The following is an 18176-nucleotide window of genomic DNA, read 5'->3' as shown; positions in this document are numbered from 1 at the left end:
GGACTGGGATACAGGGATGCAGCCTCTGGGTCTCATGTGACAGCCCACACTCCCTCCCCAGCCGGGCCGGCCAGACCAGCCCCACCCCACCAGCTGTCTGACCCCAGCGCCGTCAGCTGTTCCAGGATGGACACAATGCCGAGCTCAGGTTACCTGGGCTGGGGACGACAAGAGGGGCCCTGTCTGCCCCAACAGAGACGGTCCAGCCTCCATCCCCACTCTCAGGCTCAGCCGACCCAGTCCTCTGTCCGTGTTCCAGCCGGGGGGCTGAGGACGCAGCCAGGGACAGGTGGGTGTGGGAGAAAAAGGCAGAGCGCTGAAGGAGGGCCCCGGCCGAGGACCCTTCCTCCTGTGACCCCTCCAGCGGGTCAGGATCTGGGGAGGTGTGAAGGCCGTTGGGTAAGCGTGTTTTGTTCCTGAGTTTCTCTATGACGTGGTCCCTGACATCTTCGTGGGTCACTCCACCAGACCGAGACACTGGAGGGTCAAGTGCCCATGGGAGAGATGCACTAGGGCCCCCAGGCAATGACACCTTAATGCAAATGGGGGGGGATCAAGTCAGGGTTCTCTGGTCTCTGAGGCATGGAACTTGGGTCTGGTAAGCTTTAAAGGAAGGAGAGCCAAGGAAGATTGGGAACGCAGGCTCCAGGGAATAGGACAGCCCCTGAATAGGGGCTCCTCAGTGGGGCCTCAGTGTTTATTAAATCATCCACAGATTTATGGAGTCCCCAGTGTGTGGCAGGACAGCTCTAGGCCAGGGGGACCCAGGGATAAGCCCGAGCCACTCACAGGGACTCACAGTCCAAGGGGGGCAGGCAGGCAAGGTCAAGGTCGTGGCCCCTGTAGAGTCAGATGAGGGGACCTAGAGGGGCCAGAAAACCAGCTCCATCCATGCTGCGGTTTGTGGTCAGGGGAAGAGTGGGGCTGAGGCTGATCTCGGAGCCGAGGACCCTGCTGTCAGCTGGCCACCTGTCTTCTGACCAGCTATTCGAAGCAGACAGGTCCACATGACCCAGTACGTGGGCGAGACGGAGGACGCGGGTTCCCATATGTGCCACCCCCTCTTCCTCATCCTGTGGGACAGGGTGGTGGAGGCCTCTGAGGGCTGGAGGGAAAGCACCATTTGAGGGCGTGTCCCCTCCCCCCAAGCAAATGGCGCCTGTGGCATTTTAACACGTGTCAGTAAACTAGAAGTCAGCCCACGCACATGCCCTGTCCCTGGAGATCCAGATGAGGTTGGCTCAGACCCCAGCCACTGCAGCAGGGCCACAAGTCTCTGTTGTCCTCCCCAGGACTTTGGGGGGGGGGTGGGGGCATGACAGTGGTGGCCCCTGTCTTCCCTGATCTACTTTGGTCCTTGCGTTCGGTCCTGCTTTGGGCTCCACACTCAGTTTTCCTGGACAGCCCGCCCCCAGCACCCCCCCCACCTCAAACTTCGCTCTCACCACGCACCTAGCTGTGTAGCCCACTTTCCCTGGAGTACACGAAGCCAATGGCTCCTTCTCCCCACTTTGCCCTCTGGTGTCCCCTGGACTCAATTCCCTCACCTGTTTCGCGGAGCAGTGTCTCTCCTCCTCTCTGCTCTCCTCCAAGACGGCTCTTTGCCCAAGAGAGTGAATGGCTTCTGCTAAATCGTGGACCGCCTGTCTCCCTCCCCCTCCACCACCCCAGGCGTAGGTAGTCGGTTGACGCCCGACATTTCTGACTTTCTCTTTCCCCTTCCCTACGAGTGTCTGGGAGGGAAAAGGAAGACTCTGGAGATTGAGTTCCCTCTGGTAGGAACTGTGCCACCTCCCGCTGGATGCAGATTTTATTTATTTTTAAGTTTTTTGGGGATGCAGATTTTAGCCCCTGTTTTCTCCCCTTCTCTCTGCTCTGAGAGGTCCCTTTGGTGTTCTCGGGGGGGGGGGGGCATCTCTGAGGAGTCGCAGTTTCAGCCCTGGAAGGGTTAAGGGGGAAGTATGGGACCCATTAAGACAGGGACCCCCTACCCTTGGGCCGCGGACCGATAGCGGTCCGCGCAGCAGGAGGTGAGCAGCAAGCGAGCGAAGCGTCATCTTCCGCTCCCCATGGCTCCCCATGGCTCCGCATCGCTCGCATCACCGCCGGAACCATCCCACCCCACGCAGCCACCGTAGGGTGGACCAGTCCTGACAGCACCCTGGGGCTGGAGTGTTGGGGAAGTGGGTGCTGTCGGGGGACCCACTGTGACCCCGGGAACCTGCTAAAGAGGCACCCTTGGTCTAGTGGGGCATTGGGGGTTGCTTCTCTGGAAGGTGCCACCTGAGCAGGCTCGACACACTGAGGCCTCCCTATTGGACTGTGTAAAATCTGCTGCCAACAGCGCCACCATGTGGCTAGGCAAAGCAACGACAGTGGTTGAGGGATCAGATCTGGGCCCTCTTGTCTCTGGGCACGAGAAAGGGACCCCCCAGAGTTGGTGAAAAATTCCAGGGAAGACCCGGACTGCCTGCTCATCTGAAAGGTGTAAGTCTAAGCTAGTTTTCCTATTCAGAGGGGAAAAAATTAAAGATTTGTCCCTTGAATTTTCGGAAGGTTCATATTGCAAAGCAGAAGTAAGTGGGGTCAGTTTTGGTTTTAAATGGTTTATCTTTTCTTCAGTTCCATGGGAAGACCAAACATTTTGCCTTCTATATACCTGAGCTCATGAGGTCACTGATTCCCTCTGAGGGACGTGGGTTCAACTGGGAGACTCAAGCCTGCACATCAAGGAGGTGAAGAATCAGGTCCTCCAACCTGCTGCAGTCCTCTGTCAGTCACCACACCAGGTCTGGATGCAGGAGGCCCTTGTGAGGGCCCCAAGGGCCTGTCCTCAGTGACTGAGAGACCCACGAATGAGGAATGAGATAAATAACCACCCCTAAAATTTGCAAGACACATGTAACTACCTTTACTCCTACTAGCAAATTTGATCTTCAAGACGCCTCATGAGCTAGACTTATCCACACTTTGCAGATGAGAAAACTGAAGCCGAGAGATGAGGGGTGGTTTGCCCAAGGTCACACTGCTAGTGTAACAAACCACCCCAAAGCTTTGTCTCTTAACATGACAAATGTTTAATATCTCACACAGTTTCTGAGGGTCAGGAATCCAGGAGCAGCTTAGCTGGGTGGCTCTGGCTCAGAGCCTTTTGTGGGGCTGTGATCTCATCTGAAGGCTCCACTGTGGCTGAAGGAGCCACTTCAGCTGGAAGATCCATTTCCAAGGTCACTCACAGGGCTGTTGGCCGGAGGCCTCGGTTACTTGCCGTCTGGACCTCTCCACAGGGCTGCTCATCAAGCCCCTGGCTTCCCCAAAGTCAGAGAGCCAACTAAGAATGAATGAGGGAGGGAGAGAAAGAGAGAGAGAGAAAGAGAGTGGCTGCAATGTCTTTTACGACCTGATCTTGGAAGTGACACACTGTCACTTCTGCCTCCTTCTGTCGGTCACACAGACCAATCTTGGTACCGTGTGGGAGGGTATGAATGCCAGGAGGTGTGGCTCACTGGGGACACCTTGGAGGTGGGCTACCACACAGAACCACATCCTCAGGCTCCTGCAGCCTCAGCCCTTGGCCTTTGGGATAGGACTGGCGGGGGCTCCCTTTGGGGTGGAGTTGCCAGATTTAGCAAATTAAAATACAGGATTCCCAGTTAAATTTGAATTTCAGGTTAAACAATGAATCATTTTTTAGTATAAGTATGTCCCAAGTCTTGTCTGGCAACCCTATTTGGGGGCGGAGGAGTAGGTGCTCAAGGGGACAAGCCTGGGGGGGATGGCCGAGTTCTGGGGCTTTGGGACGGTGCGTGTGACCTGAGGTTGACAGGCTGACCTCTGGCCTCTGTGGCTGCTGAACCTGACCCTTCCACCCCCATCCTCAGCTTCCCAGGGGGACCCAGATAGAGTGGCCGAGGCAGAGAGGGCTGGGGAAGGCCATTCTGCAACCCTGATGTTCCCAAACCTGCCAAAAAACCCCTCCCCTAGTGGGCCTGGAGAGAGAGGCATCCCCAGCCTCGGCTCCAGGGGGGGCCTCAGGAGCCCAAGACTAAGGGATTGGCAGAGGGAGGCGGCTGGAGGAGCTGGAAGTAAAGGCCCAGGAGCCCACCTGAGGGAGAGGGAGGCAAGAAGATGTCTGTCTTTCTGACCCCTCACAGAGGGGTCCCAAAAGGCCAGCCTCAGTGGCATCCTCCCTGGTCCCTGAGCCAGCCCTCTGCCTCCCCCCAAATCGTCCTGCCCCACCCCCAGCCCACATCCGCTCTCAGGCCTTCTCCGGTGGCTCCTGGCTTTATTTGCAAAGGAACCACTGTTGAGACTCAGGGCTTCCCCCTCCCTCCCTTGACCTCAGCTCATCTCTGCCCCAGCCTGGCAGGACCAACGGGGCTGAAAGTCTCAGGGCTGGGAACGGGTCTGCCCAGGAAGATCTGGTTGTTTCCCAGACACCCCTGTCCACACAGCTATCCAGCCCACCCCCTGTACATCCCTTTCAGGCCCACCACCTGCCCTGGTTGTTGGGCCAGGCCGGGGAGGGCAGGCCCACTCTAGATGAAGCGCTTGTCCTGCTCCCGGTAGGAGAAGGGGTCCCCAGGGAAAGGCTGAGGTGGAGGCTGGTTGTAGGCGCCCTGCAGGAAGATCCAGGCTGTGCCCACCACCATGATCGGCGTCACCACAAACAGGCAGAGTCGGTCCACTGTGCGGGCTATCCGATTCCAGCAGTCCTTCTCCTGGGGGCAAGGGTGACGGAGGCAGTGGGGTAAGAAGGGCCCTCAGACCACAGACTCACAGCCCAAGCTGGGGCCCACGGCCTCGGCGTATCTGTGGGGCCTGCCTCGGGCTTGCAGCAGATGGAATGTGCTGCCATGTCCCCAGCGAGGGCCCAGGCCCACCTCCAGCCACAGGCGGGGCTGGTCATTCTGTCTGTCCGGGAGACAGAGAGCAGACACACAGACTCCCTCCCAGCCTCTCAGTGCTGCCACTAGCCTATACGTGAACTAGAAAAATATGCCCCGTGGTCAGGGGAGAATTTTTTTAAGTTGTATCGTACTGAACAACCATATAAGGCTGCCTTTTAAAAGTCTGGCTTTAAAAAAAAAAAAAAAAAAAAAAGTCTGGCTTTGTCTGGAGTATCAAGCTGCGAGTTGAGCAGGGACAGAAAATGATTGGCAGCTGGGAGAAAAAAGGGACCCTAAGGGAGGTCCAGAGTGTGGCCCCAAGAGGGCAGAGCTGTGCGCCTGTGTGTATATCTGAGTGTGTGCCTGGCCCCGCACACTGCTGTGGGATTTTAGGCAGGGGATCCCCCTCCCCGAGAGGCCTGGAATCTGCACCCACTGTGAACCCCATCTAAGTCGATAGGTATCTCTGAGGGGAACTGTGCCCCCTTAAGATAGGATGTGCTCGATCAGTGCACTACCCGAACATCTGTACACAGCAACCCTGCGGCTACTCACCTCATTGTAATTGTTCTGGTCCCTCATGTGGCTGACGATGAAGTTGGCCCCGTCCACAGCTGGCTTCAGCTCGCTGAGGAGCTCCTGCTGGTCCTGCTCAGAGCCTACTGGGGGCCGACCTGTGGACACCAGGCCAGAGGTGGGCGTGGGGCCTGCCCTCACCCCGCCTCCCAGGGATGGGCCGAGCTCCAAGCCGTTAGGGACCCACGTGCGGTGGTGAGGCGCCGGGCCAGCCCGTGACGCTCTGACTGCTTCTCAAACATGAGGTCACTTCGGGACTTCAGCGAGAAGTACTCCTCTGCCTTGGAGATGTAGCCCAGAGAGCTGCTCCTCCGGATCAGGGTCCCAGGGCTGGGCCCATCCTCTGCCAGGCGGGACATGTGCAGGACCTCCGGCAGGGTCTCCAGGAAGAGCTATGGCAGGTCAGAGGGGCCATTTTACAAACGTGGGTCACCTTCCCACATCCAAACACCTGTGACTCCATTCCTGGCTTGACGCTAAGTGCTACCCAGTCTGATGCTGTCGTTTTTTCTTCTGATCCCCTACTGATGGACAGTTAGGTTGCTTCCAACTCTCTCATTACAGCATAGAGAAGAACTCGTTTGTTGAAAATGAATGATATACAGGGGGAAAAAAGTAAGAAAAATGCCCCCAACGCAGAGCTAAGACCAAAAGAGTCGCTAAACTATCCTCCGCTGTCCCAAAACGACCAGGTGGTCCTGCAGAGGCCAGGAGGCAAGGACAGTCCCCTTCCTGGGCACCCTGCACCCACCATGCTCACCTTCCTTTGAATCAAGGTATAACAAACACACAGTAGACTCAACAAATCTTAAGCACGTAGCTGGGTGAAATTTTACGGATGCATCCAGCTGTGTAGACACCTCTCAGATAAGGTAAGAACTGTATCTCAAAAATGTTCCCTCCCGCCTCACCCCCGTCAATTGCTACCTACACCCAGAGGGAACCAGCATCCTGACTTCTGGCACTGAAGGCTGGTTTTGCCTGTCCCTGAACTGCACAGAAAGGAAATCTTGCAGTCTCTTTAGCGTGGGGCTTCTTTTATGTAATATTCAGCCTGGGGCGTGGGAAGCAAGCAGCAGGGGTAGCACCCCCTGTTGTGTGTACCGCTGTGGCTTCGCCCATCTCCCTGCAGAGAGGCACGTGGACAACCTCCAGCTTTTGGCTGTTGAGCCCCCTCACCTTCTTGACTCCGTCGGACAGCACGTGGGTGCTGGGCGTGCGGAAGTGGACGTTCAGCACGATGACACAGATCACCACGACCATGGTCACCAGCACCATGCCAAAGAGCAGGAACCTGCGGGCACAGGTGCAGCCTGGAGCCCCCGCCCAGGGCGAGGAGTGGCGGGGCGAGGCAGGCAGGGACGGCACGCACTTGCCGATGAGGGGGATGGCCATGGATGTGGCTGGCAGCCTCTTGGAGATGAGCAGCAGGAAGACAGACTGGGCCAGGAGCACCGAGATGGCCATTGATGTCTTCTCGCCACCTGGGGAGCCCATCCTTAGCTGGGACCTCTGGCCCGGGGCCCGGAGGGTCCCAAGGCGGCCCCTGCACTACTGTTCACGATGCCACGGTGCCCTGGGCTAAGGAGCCGCCACTGACTGTTAGGTGACCTTGGGCAAGCAGCCTAGCCTCTCTGTGCCTCAGTTTCCTCAACCACTAAAAGCTGGGAGGCCAAAGTGAGAGAGCGTGTGTTGAATGCTCAGACGCTGCCTGGCACTGGGTGGGAGCTCGAGGAACCCCTGCTTTCCTCGTTAGCCAATCCCGGCCTCTCGGCCCACCTAAATCACAGACCTCCTCTGTGCCTCCCCACCCCCCGCCCCCGCACAGAAAGCCCCCAGGCATCCTCACGCCCAGATGACGTTCCTGCTCTCAGCCCTTTGCTCAGAGACCCCAGCCCCGCACCGCCCTGCTCCTCCCACCTGCGCCCCTGAGCGCGCTGTGCAGTGCTGGCCCCTGAGGTCTTGGGTCCACGGCCCTGGCCCGGCGCTGCTTCTCGGTCTGCAATGCGCCTTGCGGCCAGCCTCCAGCTCCCACCCCACCGCCCCCAGGCTGCACTCCTAGTCTTGTAGTTTCTACCCTGTCTGTCAGGGTCTGGGGCGGGGTCACATTTGGCTCTGGAACTCACTGTGCCCTGCTCTTAGTAAATGTCCTGGAGCCAAGTGCCCACAGATGACATGTGCCCTCCTCGGACCAGGTGTGTGTAGATTGCACGCCCCGTGCCCTGGCTTCCCAGAGACCTTGTTACCCACCCATTGGCTCAACAGCCAGGCCCACGGTCACACAGTGGGGACCACACAGACCCGATCTCTGCCCTGACAAACGGACACTTCTGTAGTTCTCCCTAGGGTCCTTGGGAGGCCCATCATGAGAGGCAGAGGGAGGTCCAAGAGGAGTGGAGCCCCCAGGGGCCCTGTCCACTGGGGGATGTGTGACAGGGTCACAGGGCCCTCCCGCTGACAGGCCACGTGCCCCTCGTCCCTGGACCCCGGGCGGGGAGCGCCAGGGGTGGTGACCCCCAAGTGGCTCCCAGGAGGAAGTGAGGGGCAGGGCGGGGGTGGCCGAGCTCGGGGGCCCTCGGGGAGGGGCCGGGGGGCTGGGCTCACAGTCCGCCGGCAGGTAGAAGACCAGGTTGATCATGAAGGAGATGAGTACGCAGGGCACCAGGATGTTGATGACGTAGAAGAGCGGCTTGCGGCGGATGATGAGGTAGAAGGTGACGTCCTGGCGGCTGCGACTGTCCAGTGAGGCACTGGGGTCCACGTTGATCCTGGCTGGCCGGTGCACTATCTCCCACTCCCCGTTCTCTGAGGGTGGCACACGGATGCCGTGGGGTCAGGCCGGGCACGGGGGCGGGCTGGGGGGCAGGGGGCGGGCTGGGGGCCCGGAGGAGGGGTCACACTCTGTTTCTGGGTATCTTTCCCTGGGGGCTGGGGTGGACGTTTCACTCTACAAGGGGGAAGTTTTCCTCTGGGACCGATCTTTCGTTTTCTCCTTGGAAAAAACAGAAGCTGAGGCCATATGTGGTTCAGATAAGGAGGCTTGGGGATAACAGGGCAGTGAGAGTAAGAACCCTCCCCCCCATGATGTACCAGCCTTGGGACCAGCGGGACGTGGGTCTCCTCTGACGGACAGGGGCAAGCGGCGGGGCCCAGTAAAGGATCTGAGCCTGGTCACAGAGACGGGAGGGGGGCGTTGCGAGGGGGCAACAGACACACCCTGAGGATGACAGCCGAAGCCCCAGCCGTCCCCTGGGCCCTCTGGGGACAGGAAGGCTAACCACCCCACCCCCCCAATCTGTCGGCCACATCATCCCCGGGGACCCTGCTCAGACCGGGAAGGGTCCGGCCTGTGGCTATCTGCACGTCCGTGTCCCTGGGTGTCCGTGTCCTAGGCGTGCGTACGCACACGTGCATCTCCGGGGTGGGGATGTCAGTGTGACTGTATCCGGGGGCGGGGGGGGGGGTTGCGTTTTGGAGGGACCGGACCACCCAGCAGCTGCTGCTCCCGGCGCCACCTGTGAAGCCCTCGGGGTCGATGATGACCCACTCCACGGGGTAGGGGCGGCCACCTTCTTCCTCCTGCTTCAGCCTCAGGGTGATCTCCTTGGCCGTGTACTTGAGGGAACTGGGGAGGGTAGCAGGTGGAGGGTGGTCCTCAGCCGCTGGCTGGTGCCACCGATGGGGGAAAGGCTAGCACAGGAGGTTCACGGGTGGAGGGGGCCACGCAGGGGCCTCCGCCTGAGGGCGTTTACCTCCCTCAGCCCCTGGCGGGGTGCCCCGGGGGGAGGGGTGGCTGGAGAAGTGGGTGCACCTGAACTTGAGGGAGCAGTTCTGCCAGTCGAAGGGGAAGTAGGTGACGGAGACGGGGCAGGAGGAGCGGAAGATGGCGGGCGGCAGCCAGTACACGTAGCCTGAGGGGTAGATGAGCACATTGCAGGAGTAGGAAATCTGGAAGGAGCCATCATTGCTGGGGGACAGGGACAAGGGCCACAGTGAGTGCTGGCCAGCCAGGAGCTGGCCGAGCTGGGGGAGGCAGAGGAGGGCGGGCAGTCAGAAGCGTGGGACTGGAGGGGGAGGCTCAAGACGCCTAAGGAAGGGAGGCCGAGCGGCGGAGGGGAAGCCAGGGAGGGCTGCGGCTCAACTTGTTCTCCAGCACTATCTCTGGGAGCCACACCATGTCAGAGGGCAGACGCAGGACGCTGATGTTCCCAAAATCTTTGGCATTCCACTTCAGCCGACTGTCTGTCCAGCCCTGGAAGCCCCAGAGAAATGTCAGCAGTGGGCTCTGCTGTTGTCCGGGCTCCCCCACTCCCCCCGCTCCCCGACCAACCACTTCCCTGGGGGAAGAATGGACAGGGTCTGGGGCTGGGACAAAAGAGGTCGGGGGAGGTGGGTACAGAGTCAGGACTCAGGTCAGCTGTGTACAGCCGTGTAGGATGTGCACTGCACCACTAAGGGAGCAGTATTTCCCTTGTGGACGTAGAAGACTTACGTCTGTATCAGGAGTTTCTGACAGGTAGCAGACAGTGCCTTCTAATAAAATCAGGACACTGTGACAATTTTCCCTAGGTGAAGATCCTAATCCCCGGAAGGCTCTATCTGGGCTGGTGGCAGCACCGGCTGATGGGGAGGGCGGTCGGGCCTGGGGTCTGTCTGAAGGCAGGAACCAGTCTCCCCCGGAGGACAGTGTCTGAGGCAGGTTGGAGATCCCCCAAGCAGAAGCGAGCACAGGCGAACCTGGGCCCTGCACCCTCCCCACCCCCGGCTCTGTGCGGGGTGTTCTCCTTACGTGCTCAATCCACACGTTAGTGGTGAGGGTCTCTTCAACTTCTTTCTGTAATCAAACAGGAGGACTGTCCCCCCGGGGCCTGCACCCTTTCACCAGGCACCTACTCTCGGCTGCCACCCGGGGGAAACCATGACAATGGCCTGCCCCCAGCAGCCAGGAGTGGATGGATAGACCAGGAAGCAGGGTGGGCATATGGCCTCTCACGTGTGTCATGGGTGCGAAACGGGGGCACCCAGAACTGAAGCTGGAGGGAAAGGGGCATCTTCAGCCCAAGGCCCGTGGGCAGCACACAGAGGCATGGAGAGGGCCCGAGTGCGTTTCCCAGGGAGAGGAGCTTCCAGAGGCCGGGATGATGGGGCCTCGACCTTCCTCCGTGGCCATCCCAGGCCAGGAGACAGCCAGGCCTCCAGGAAGCCACCCCTGCCACCGTTCCCCAGCCCAGCCAGGAGGAGCCACTCACCAGGGAGATGAGGTTGGAGAGGGTGAGGGCCAGGGTGACCTCCACGGTCTCCTCTTTGTGCGCCGTGGGCCGCAGCTCCTTGTTGTAGAGCTTCTTCTCAAACAGGTGCCGGATCAGCCGCTCCTCCTCGTTCAGGCCCCAGCTGCCTGGGGAGGGTCGGGGACAGGGGCCCGGGAAGGATGCCGCCCTGAGGTCCTACTGGGCATGGAGCGGGCCCCGGGGGGGGTTGGCCCCTCCAGGGAGGAATGGCATGGGAAGTGGGGAGGTGGGCCTGACGCTGGGAGAGGGAGCCCCACGTGGGAGGGGACGGGAGGGGAGAATGCCGTGGGGGACCTGGGTAGGGGTCCTGAGGGACCCTCCGGGGAGGGGTGATGGCCACTCTTACCACACACGACCAGGCCAGCCAGCAGCCCCAGCGTTAACACGCTCCCCTCCATCCTGCTCCTCTGACTGGGTCTTGGGTCGGCCCCTCCTGTCGGCAGGGCTGGGGAATGCGGGCGGGTGGCCGAGGGGACAGGTGCAGGGTGGGAGGCGGCGCCAAGGGAAGAGGCCGCCGGAAGCGCAACCTGACACCTCGGGGCTCTGTGGCGGGGTTGGAGAAACTGGGGCAGGTGATGCAGGCGCAGGGACGGGGACTGGCCAGCTGGGCAGGAGCCCAAGGACACGAGGCGAAGATCCCAGGCTGGGACTCCCCACCGCTAGTGGTGAGGGTGGGGACTGGGTGGAGAGGCGGGACACTGGGGGCGGCCCTGGTCAGCCGTGGACAGCAGGGTGGTGACAAGCGGTGGTACTGCCATTTCTTGGGAGGTAGACCGATATGCTGAGATGGGGGGCTCTGCAATCCCTCTCCAGTGTCTTTGTGACCTCTATCAACTAACTGCTTCCGGAGGCTGGGCCCTAACCCCAAAGATCCCATGCCCACCCACCCCAGTCCCATCCTAAGAAAGCTCTGGAGTGATCTCCGTAGATCATAAATAATGTTTATTAAAGCAGTTATGATCTTCCAATGGTACATCTGGGAAGGCACGCTGGGCCCAGGACCCCTTCTCCCCACGCGCCCGCCCACACCCAACTCTGGCCATGACAGTCTGTCATCATGTTCCCCGGACCCTCCGCAGGCCCTGGGAGCAGTAGTCCTGACCAGGGGCTGCGGGTGGAGACGCGGCTCAGGGCCACCTGGCTGGGGGGAAACTGAGGGCTGAGTGGGTGGTGCCCCTTCCTCTCCAGTTCTTGGCGCTGCCCTGAAGCCATCCGGGGTCCCTAGGGCTCTGCCTCCGCCAGGGCTGCCAAGCGGAAGGCCTGTAGGGCCTGCACCAGCAACCGGGGAAGGCTTTGTGCCAGCGTGGCTGGCTCTAGACCCACCAGGCCGCCGAAGACCACGTGCCGGCCCCCCAAGCCTGCCCAAACCCAGGCTCGGAAGAGCCCGGTCAGTGTCTTGGAGCCCAGGTCTGCCAGGACCTGCAGAGGGAGGAGACAACTCAGGGGCCCGCAACCCCACTTTCGGTCCCCTTCCTCCTTGCCCCCAGAAACTCTCACTCAGACCCAGCCCTCCCCCGGCCCCCTCCCCCAATCCTGCACACTTTCTGCTCACTTGGACACCCCCACAAGCTCCTCCACTCACACCTCCCCCCCACTCCTTCACACCCACCTAGCACCCAGCTCATACACAGCCGCCCTCCCCATCCCCTCCCCCTTGGGCACCACCCACTACCTCCATCCCAGGCTGCTGGGGTAGGGTCTCTCCCGCCTCCCTCCCCGTCAGGGCTGACCCAGGTTAGCCTTCCGAGGCCACTGCGAAGGAGTCTGGGAAGCCCGGGAACCCACCTCGTGAAAGTCCATGGCCAGGCGCTCGGAGGGGACCTGCAAGATCCAGGCATGGGTGCCCTGGAGGGCAGCCAACTTCTGCCACAGGGGCTCCAGCCCAGGGCAGCCTGCAGGAAGGGGAGAGACTTTGGGAATACGAGGGAACTGACACCAGCATGGAACCGGGGTGGTATGCCCACCAGTGCCTCTGGAACACCTCCCAGTGGGCAGATTTCTCCTCCTGCAACAGATGGGGCGGCCCAGGGGCAGCCGAGGCTCAGAGAGGTTAAATGATAGCACAAAGCCCGGCACCTGTTGACACTGATGAGGGCCCAAAGTCACAAGTTCCCCCAAAGAATCATCCGCCTTGCTGCGAGGGAGGGCGAGAGCGGGTCTGCCCGCGGGGTGAAACTGCTTCCCGGCTGCAGACCCCCGGGAGAAGCCCCTGCGGGCCTGGGCCCGCCCTTGGCCTACTCCACTGGCGACCGCCGGCAGGGGGCGTCATTACCGTTCGCTTCCCCGCGCTGCTCCGACCTCCGCTTCGGGAATCCAGTGCCTGCCGCCCGCGATCCTGGGGAGCTACAGGGTTAGGGGAACGCCTCGGCCGCGCTGGGGTGGGGCGGGGGCTGGGCTGCGAGGGCTTGGGGTACCTGAGTGCAGCCGCTGCTCGCGGGAGGGGTGCCTGGGAGGATCCCGGAGCGACGGAGCGAGCCGAGCCAGGGCCGGAGCCAGGGGCCGCACCCCCGGGCGCGGGCCGAACAGCTCTTGGGCACCCCGCAGCAGCTCCAGTAGGGTGTGCGCCAGCGAGCGCAGCTCTGCGGGCGCGACAAGGGTCCGAGCGGCTGTCAGACGTGGGCCAGACCCTCGGGCCCCCGGCCCAGCCCCAGGAACGGGACTGACCACATCGCCGCCGGCGCTGCAGGCACTGCTGGTGCGCCAGGCGCGCACAGGCGCCCGCGGGCCCCGGGCACAGGTGGGCGTAGAAGGCACAGGGCGGGGCGGCATCTGCCAGCGGCTCCTCCGACGGGTCCCAAGCCAGAAGCTCCCTGCAGCTGGGCTCGCGGCTGAAGGGGGAGGCTGCGAGGGGCGTCAGGGGCTAGCCTACTCCGCCCCCGCTTCCCCTCTTTAGACCCTAGCCCCCAAAGCCCTTCCCGGGAGGAAGATAGGCTTTCCCGACGCAGGAGGCTGGGGGCGGGCAGGGTGGAAACGGGCTCGTCCCAGGGCAGTTTGCCGGACACTCTGGGGAGGGGCGAATAGGGACGGGGCGCTCACCTCTCATCTGCTCCTGGAGCCAGTCCTTGAACACAGCCACACGGGTGTAGACCCCAGGCTTCCCTGGCTCCCCGCATCCGTCCCCCCAGGAGGTGACTCCGTACAGGACCTCCCTGGGGCGGGGGCCAGGCTCAGAACAGGTCAGGGGGCCTCCAGAGTCACCCTGCGAGGATCCGAGCCAAGAGAGAGGGCACTGCATCGATCCATGTCACCCTCAATGACAGCCTTATGCCTGGCAGGGTAAAGCAGCTCTGAGCTCTACTGGGGTTACCACTCTTGGACCCATTTTAGAGATGAGCATATAAAGGCTCAGAGAAGTTGAGTGACGACAGCCTGATTGTAGAAGGAAAGGAGGCCGTCCCGCCCCTGAGGAGTGGCCCGCTAGTACCCTCCAGATCAGTCGGGGCTCATACCTGGCACGAGTCAATGCCCCCGGCCAGGTAGCCGGCACAGAGCATGCTGCTGGGGCGCAGCCCTGGCCCCAGGGCCCTTCTGCAGGTGTCGGCGCTGAGCAGCGGCACACGGGCTTCCCTCACCGCCTCAGCCTCAGGCCCATCTACAGGGAAGCAGTGGAAGGGGCTCAGGCCTGAGGGGCAGGGGTCCTGCTTCGAAGGTGTCCCTCCCCCCACTGCCTTCCTTGTCCCCCCCCCCTTTGCGAGATGGGCAGCATTTTGTGAAGACAGCTGGGTGTAGGTCAGAATTCTTACACCCCAGCCTTCCCAAACTCCATCACCCCCGGCCCCCAATCTTCCCACGCACACGCGCGGCTCACCCAGGCCCTGCCCTGCCTAGTACCTTCGAAGAGGGCACCCCAGCCCGCGATGGCGCAGGCGGTGCCTGCGGGGGGCTCCTGGGGCTCTCGGGGCAGGCACACGGGGCGCGCCGCCCCTGTCGGGCTCACCGGCGTCCACAGCTGCACCAGGGCCAGGTCGTTGTGGAAGGTCCGAGGGTCAAACTGGGGAGGGGGTGGCGGCGCAGCGTCAGCGCTGGTGGGGGTGGGGTGCTGTTCCCAACTCTGAGGGCCTGGGGGCTACCCTCTCTCTCACCTTGGGGTGGGGCAAGATGCGGTTCACCGGCACCTCCTCCGCCTGCTCCCCCCGGGGCCCCTCGGCCAGCGTCACCGTCCACAGAAGCTCGTTCGGGGCGCTGCGGGGCGAGCGGCGGGAGACACGCAGCACAAGGATGCAGAGAGGTCCCCTGGAGACCCTGCCCTCCGCCCACGGGCCCCACCCAGCGAGCCCGCGCGCCGGGCTGTTCCTCCGCCGGGGGGCAGGGAGGGCGGGCCCGGGAGAAGCCGCGACGCCGAGTGGGGAGAAGGCCCAGGACGGTGGGCCCCCGGAGAATCGGCGCCCTGGCTGGGCGGCCTGGGCGCCTTGAGGCGGGAAAGGGGCCGGCCGCCGCCAGGGGGCAGCAGAGACCGGTCCTCGCGCTTGGTGCCCGCCAGCCGACCCCGGAAGAGCTGGACCCCGCACTGGGGATCCGGGCTGGGCAGGGGCCTGGGGCCCGACGTACCCCGCGAAGCAGTGCGCCGCCGTGAGCACCCAGGACGCCGCCACCAGGACGCCGCCGCACAGAGGCTGCCCGCCGAGTTGCAGCCTCACCAGCCAGGGCCAGGCCCCGGGCGGTGCCGCGCTGCCCCCCACAATGCGGCCGTGCGCCCGCGTCACGTTGACAGCGCCCGGGCGCCTCTCGCCACACTGCCCTAGAAAGGCCGAAGCGGCGTCAGGCTCATCCTCACCGCTGAGACCCCTCCAGGGTCCACCCTGCTCTCAGCCCTGCCCGCCTCGAGCCTTTTCAGCCTCACCTGGCTCAGGTGGATCCTGGAGGAGGGGGGCTCGAGGCCCGGGACTCCCAGGTGCTGCTGAGAAACAGACCCCTGAGCCTCACGGACGGCCTTCCACTCTTCTCCAGCCCAGGCTGGGCCCGAGCCCTCTGGCCACCTCACCCGGCACCCCTGCCCACATACCCACCCCCCTTACCCTGCCCGGTAGCACTCAGGGTCTGTTTCAGCTGCCGTAAACTTCTCACTGCTCACCAAGTAAGCCTAGACCTATTTGTTCCTGCGCTCCTGCCTTTGCACACGCTGTGCGCGTGCCTGGTGTGCCCTTTCCACTCGAGGAGACCTTCCTGAGCATCATCTTGGTTGCAGCCTCAGCCAGTCTCTGTCCCCAAGCAGGGCTCAAGTCTGAGGGAGGGGACGGGGTGGACAGTCAGCGCCAGCTCACCAGGGCATGGGGGGGTGTGATTGGCACAGCTTCGGCACTCATGCAGTCTGTGCTGGATCTCCATCACCACCCGATTTACTGCCCACTGGGCTCTCCTCTGGGCGGCCTGCAACACTTCCGTCCCCTGGGCTGACAGAGCTGCTAGGACATGGGGCACGAGTCAGGCACCGTGGGGGAGGAGCTCCTCCGCCTTGCCCCAGCCCTGTGCTCTGCCTTGGCAGACCCGGTGGGGAAGCAGGTTGGGCTCCAGGAGCCCTGGGACAGAATGGGGGAGGTCAGAGAGCCCCACGGCCCCAGGCCCCAGCACGCAGAGCAGACACGGTCTCAGATTCTCAGCCCGAGGTATCTCTGCAATTTCAGCTGAGCTGGGCTGGGATCTTTGAAAACGGCTTTTCCTTAGAAACCTTGAAAAACAGCGCCCCAAAGGTATAGATATTACAGAGCTCAGGCTTTTACCGACACAAAATAACCATGGCCGAGTTGCCCACCTTGGGGTCCAGATAGCCAAGGGGATGTCGCCCTGGGCCCCCTTCCTCCCGGCTAAACCCAGAACCTTCTGGAAAGCACGTCTTTTGGCAGTGCTTGCCGGCCCCCCCTCCCCTTCCACCCTCGTCCTCCCCTGTCCTCTCCCACCTGTGTCTCAGTTCCGGGCCCCTGCTCCCAGCAGGGTGGGCAGAGAGGGCCAAATGTCCTTGTGAGTTGGGAGGGCAAGCTCACGTCCTCCGCCAGAGACTCCCTTGCCCTGTGCTCCTCCCACCTCGGCCTCTCCCTCAGAGCTGCCCGGGCTCACCTTGCAGGGTGCTGGGGGGCACGCGCGTGTACAGCGGGTGCCCGTGGGCAGACCGCGGGTCTGGGAAGGGCAGCAGCAGCAGCAAAGCCAGCAGCATGGTGACCGGGAGCCCCGGCCAGCGGCCCTGTGCTCTTTCCCCCTCGGGGTTCACCCTCCAGGCGTTATCCTTCGGTGCCTGCCCCTGGGCGCTGAGTTCTCGTTCCTCAGTTCATCCGATTCTATTCTTTTACATCAAAATGACCGGCTTCCCTCGGTCGGTTCCTCACCTGGCCCTTAACTCCCAGGAGCCCACACGGGAAATGGGGCTTGGGGGGCTATATAGAGGACAGACTGGGGGGGAACACGGGAGGGGGGCCAGGGTGGGGGGAGGGAACAGGGTAGTGGGCTCACCCCTCACCTTTGAAGTCTCATCAGCCGGGCTCTGAGGCCCCCCTTCTGTCAAAGGAGCCCTTGTTCCTGCGGCTCCATCAAAGGGGCCTGGACAGGCCAGAAGAGCTGACCGTTGGGCTGGGGGCCAGGCAGAGGGGGGCTGGTGGGCAGGGGCTGGCCCTGTCTCCAGGGCCCAGAGCGGGGGGCGGGGGGTGGGGGGGGCGGGATTCCCATCTCCCCTGTTCCCTGAGGAGTTTACAGCTATGCTGGGGGCAGATGCTCCTGGAGGGAGGACACAGGGGGTGTCTGAGGGTCCTCAGCAGCCCCACCCCCTGAGGAGGTACCCTAGCTGCCAGCCTCTGTGCCCCTAATTGCTTGGCAGTGTCCCTCCCCGATGTGGCCATTTCCAAAGATGATCAAAGCGCCCTAAGTAGCGCAGTAATTGCCGCCCTGGGGGTAGTGGGGCGGGGAGGAGCAGAGACAGGCGGACGCTGGGGTGGCCCAGAGAGGAGGGCGGGAGGGGAAAGGCCCCGCCAGTGGCCCAGTTTGGGAAGGACAGGCCCCAGCCGCTTCTGCTGCTCTCCCAGACCCCCTGCCCCTGCGCAGGGCCCGCTCGGCCTGCCCAGCATTGTTCTTGGTTGCTATGACCCTGATCTGGCAGGAGGGAGTCTTCTGGGGAGTCTCACGGGAAGGGCCACAAACGGGCAGCTCTCCTGGGACCAAGTCCCCTCCTGGGGTAGGGAGGAGGTGCTCTTCTGCCCCTCAGAGAATATCCTGGGGCCAAAACAATGAGTCCTGGTGCCCCAATGCATGCTGGTGACCCCAGGGCGGCTTTGGCAGGCCTGGTCCTTTTTCAGAATGGATCTCTCATGACATCACCTCGGTAACATTGTCCTTTCTTCTCCAGCTCTCGCTCTGTCTGCCCAGGTGAACGTGCCCTGGTGGGAACCTCTCCCCGCTCTAAAAGAGAGAACTGCAGACCTGCAGAGATAGCCTGGAGTCA

The 18176-nt window shown here is 62.4% G+C and overlaps 2 protein-coding genes across 3 annotated transcripts; both read right to left on the bottom strand.

Moving 5' to 3' along the window:
- Positions 1 to 3063: 3063 nt before the first annotated feature.
- CHRND (cholinergic receptor nicotinic delta subunit) lies at positions 3064 to 11168 on the bottom strand. 2 transcript variants are annotated; one of them, XM_059053633.2, is made up of 12 exons: positions 11100 to 11168; positions 10715 to 10860; positions 10255 to 10299; positions 9608 to 9717; positions 9277 to 9432; positions 8981 to 9090; positions 8070 to 8270; positions 6838 to 6949; positions 6645 to 6759; positions 5653 to 5857; positions 5445 to 5563; positions 3064 to 4721 (listed from the first exon to the last, which is right to left on the bottom strand). In XM_059053633.2, exons 1-12 carry the CDS (start codon positions 11149 to 11151, stop codon positions 4539 to 4541), a joined length of 1554 nt encoding a protein of 517 aa, XP_058909616.1. In that variant the 5' UTR covers positions 11152 to 11168; the 3' UTR covers positions 3064 to 4538. The 2 variants fall into 2 exon arrangements, with proteins under 2 accessions (XP_058909616.1, XP_066883667.1); XM_067027566.1 differs by having other exon boundaries at positions 4464 to 4718.
- Positions 11169 to 11677: 509 nt separating this feature from the next.
- Positions 11678 to 16901, bottom strand: PRSS56 (serine protease 56). The gene is made up of 11 exons (XM_067023445.1): positions 16805 to 16901; positions 16015 to 16155; positions 14836 to 15491; positions 14585 to 14744; positions 14203 to 14345; positions 13790 to 13952; positions 13418 to 13594; positions 13168 to 13332; positions 13026 to 13088; positions 12539 to 12645; positions 11678 to 12172 (listed from the first exon to the last, which is right to left on the bottom strand). Exons 1-11 carry the CDS (start codon positions 16899 to 16901, stop codon positions 11975 to 11977), a joined length of 2070 nt encoding a protein of 689 aa, XP_066879546.1. The 3' UTR covers positions 11678 to 11974.
- Between the last annotated feature and the right edge of the window lie 1275 nt (positions 16902 to 18176).

Source organism: Kogia breviceps, chromosome 2, assembly GCF_026419965.1.
Source record: "Kogia breviceps isolate mKogBre1 chromosome 2, mKogBre1 haplotype 1, whole genome shotgun sequence".
NCBI classification, from domain to species: domain Eukaryota; kingdom Metazoa; phylum Chordata; class Mammalia; order Artiodactyla; family Physeteridae; genus Kogia; species Kogia breviceps.
This window is presented reverse-complemented; position numbering and strand designations above follow the sequence as displayed.

Excerpts from the sequence above, each read along its gene's own strand:
- PRSS56 (XM_067023445.1), bottom strand. The coding sequence starts at position 16,901 with ATGCTGCTGGCTTTGCTGCTGCTGCTGCCCTTCCCAGACCCGCGGTCT. Across the intron at positions 13,089-13,167 it reads CGAGCAGCGGCTGCACTCAG|GATCGCGGGCGGCAGGCACT; the intron begins GTACCCCAAGCC and ends GTAGCTCCCCAG. Across the intron at positions 12,173-12,538 it reads TGGCCATGGACTTTCACGAG|GTCCTGGCAGACCTGGGCTC; the intron begins GTGGGTTCCCGG and ends CTCCCTCTGCAG.
- CHRND (XM_059053633.2), bottom strand. The coding sequence starts at position 11,151 with ATGGAGGGGAGCGTGTTAACGCTGGGGCTGCTGGCTGGCCTGGTCGTG. Across the intron at positions 9,433-9,607 it reads GAGATAGTGCTGGAGAACAA|CAATGATGGCTCCTTCCAGA; the intron begins GTTGAGCCGCAG and ends CCTGTCCCCCAG. Across the intron at positions 6,950-8,069 it reads CTTCTACCTGCCGGCGGACT|GTGGCGAGAAGACATCAATG; the intron begins GTGAGCCCAGCC and ends TGGGCTCCCCAG.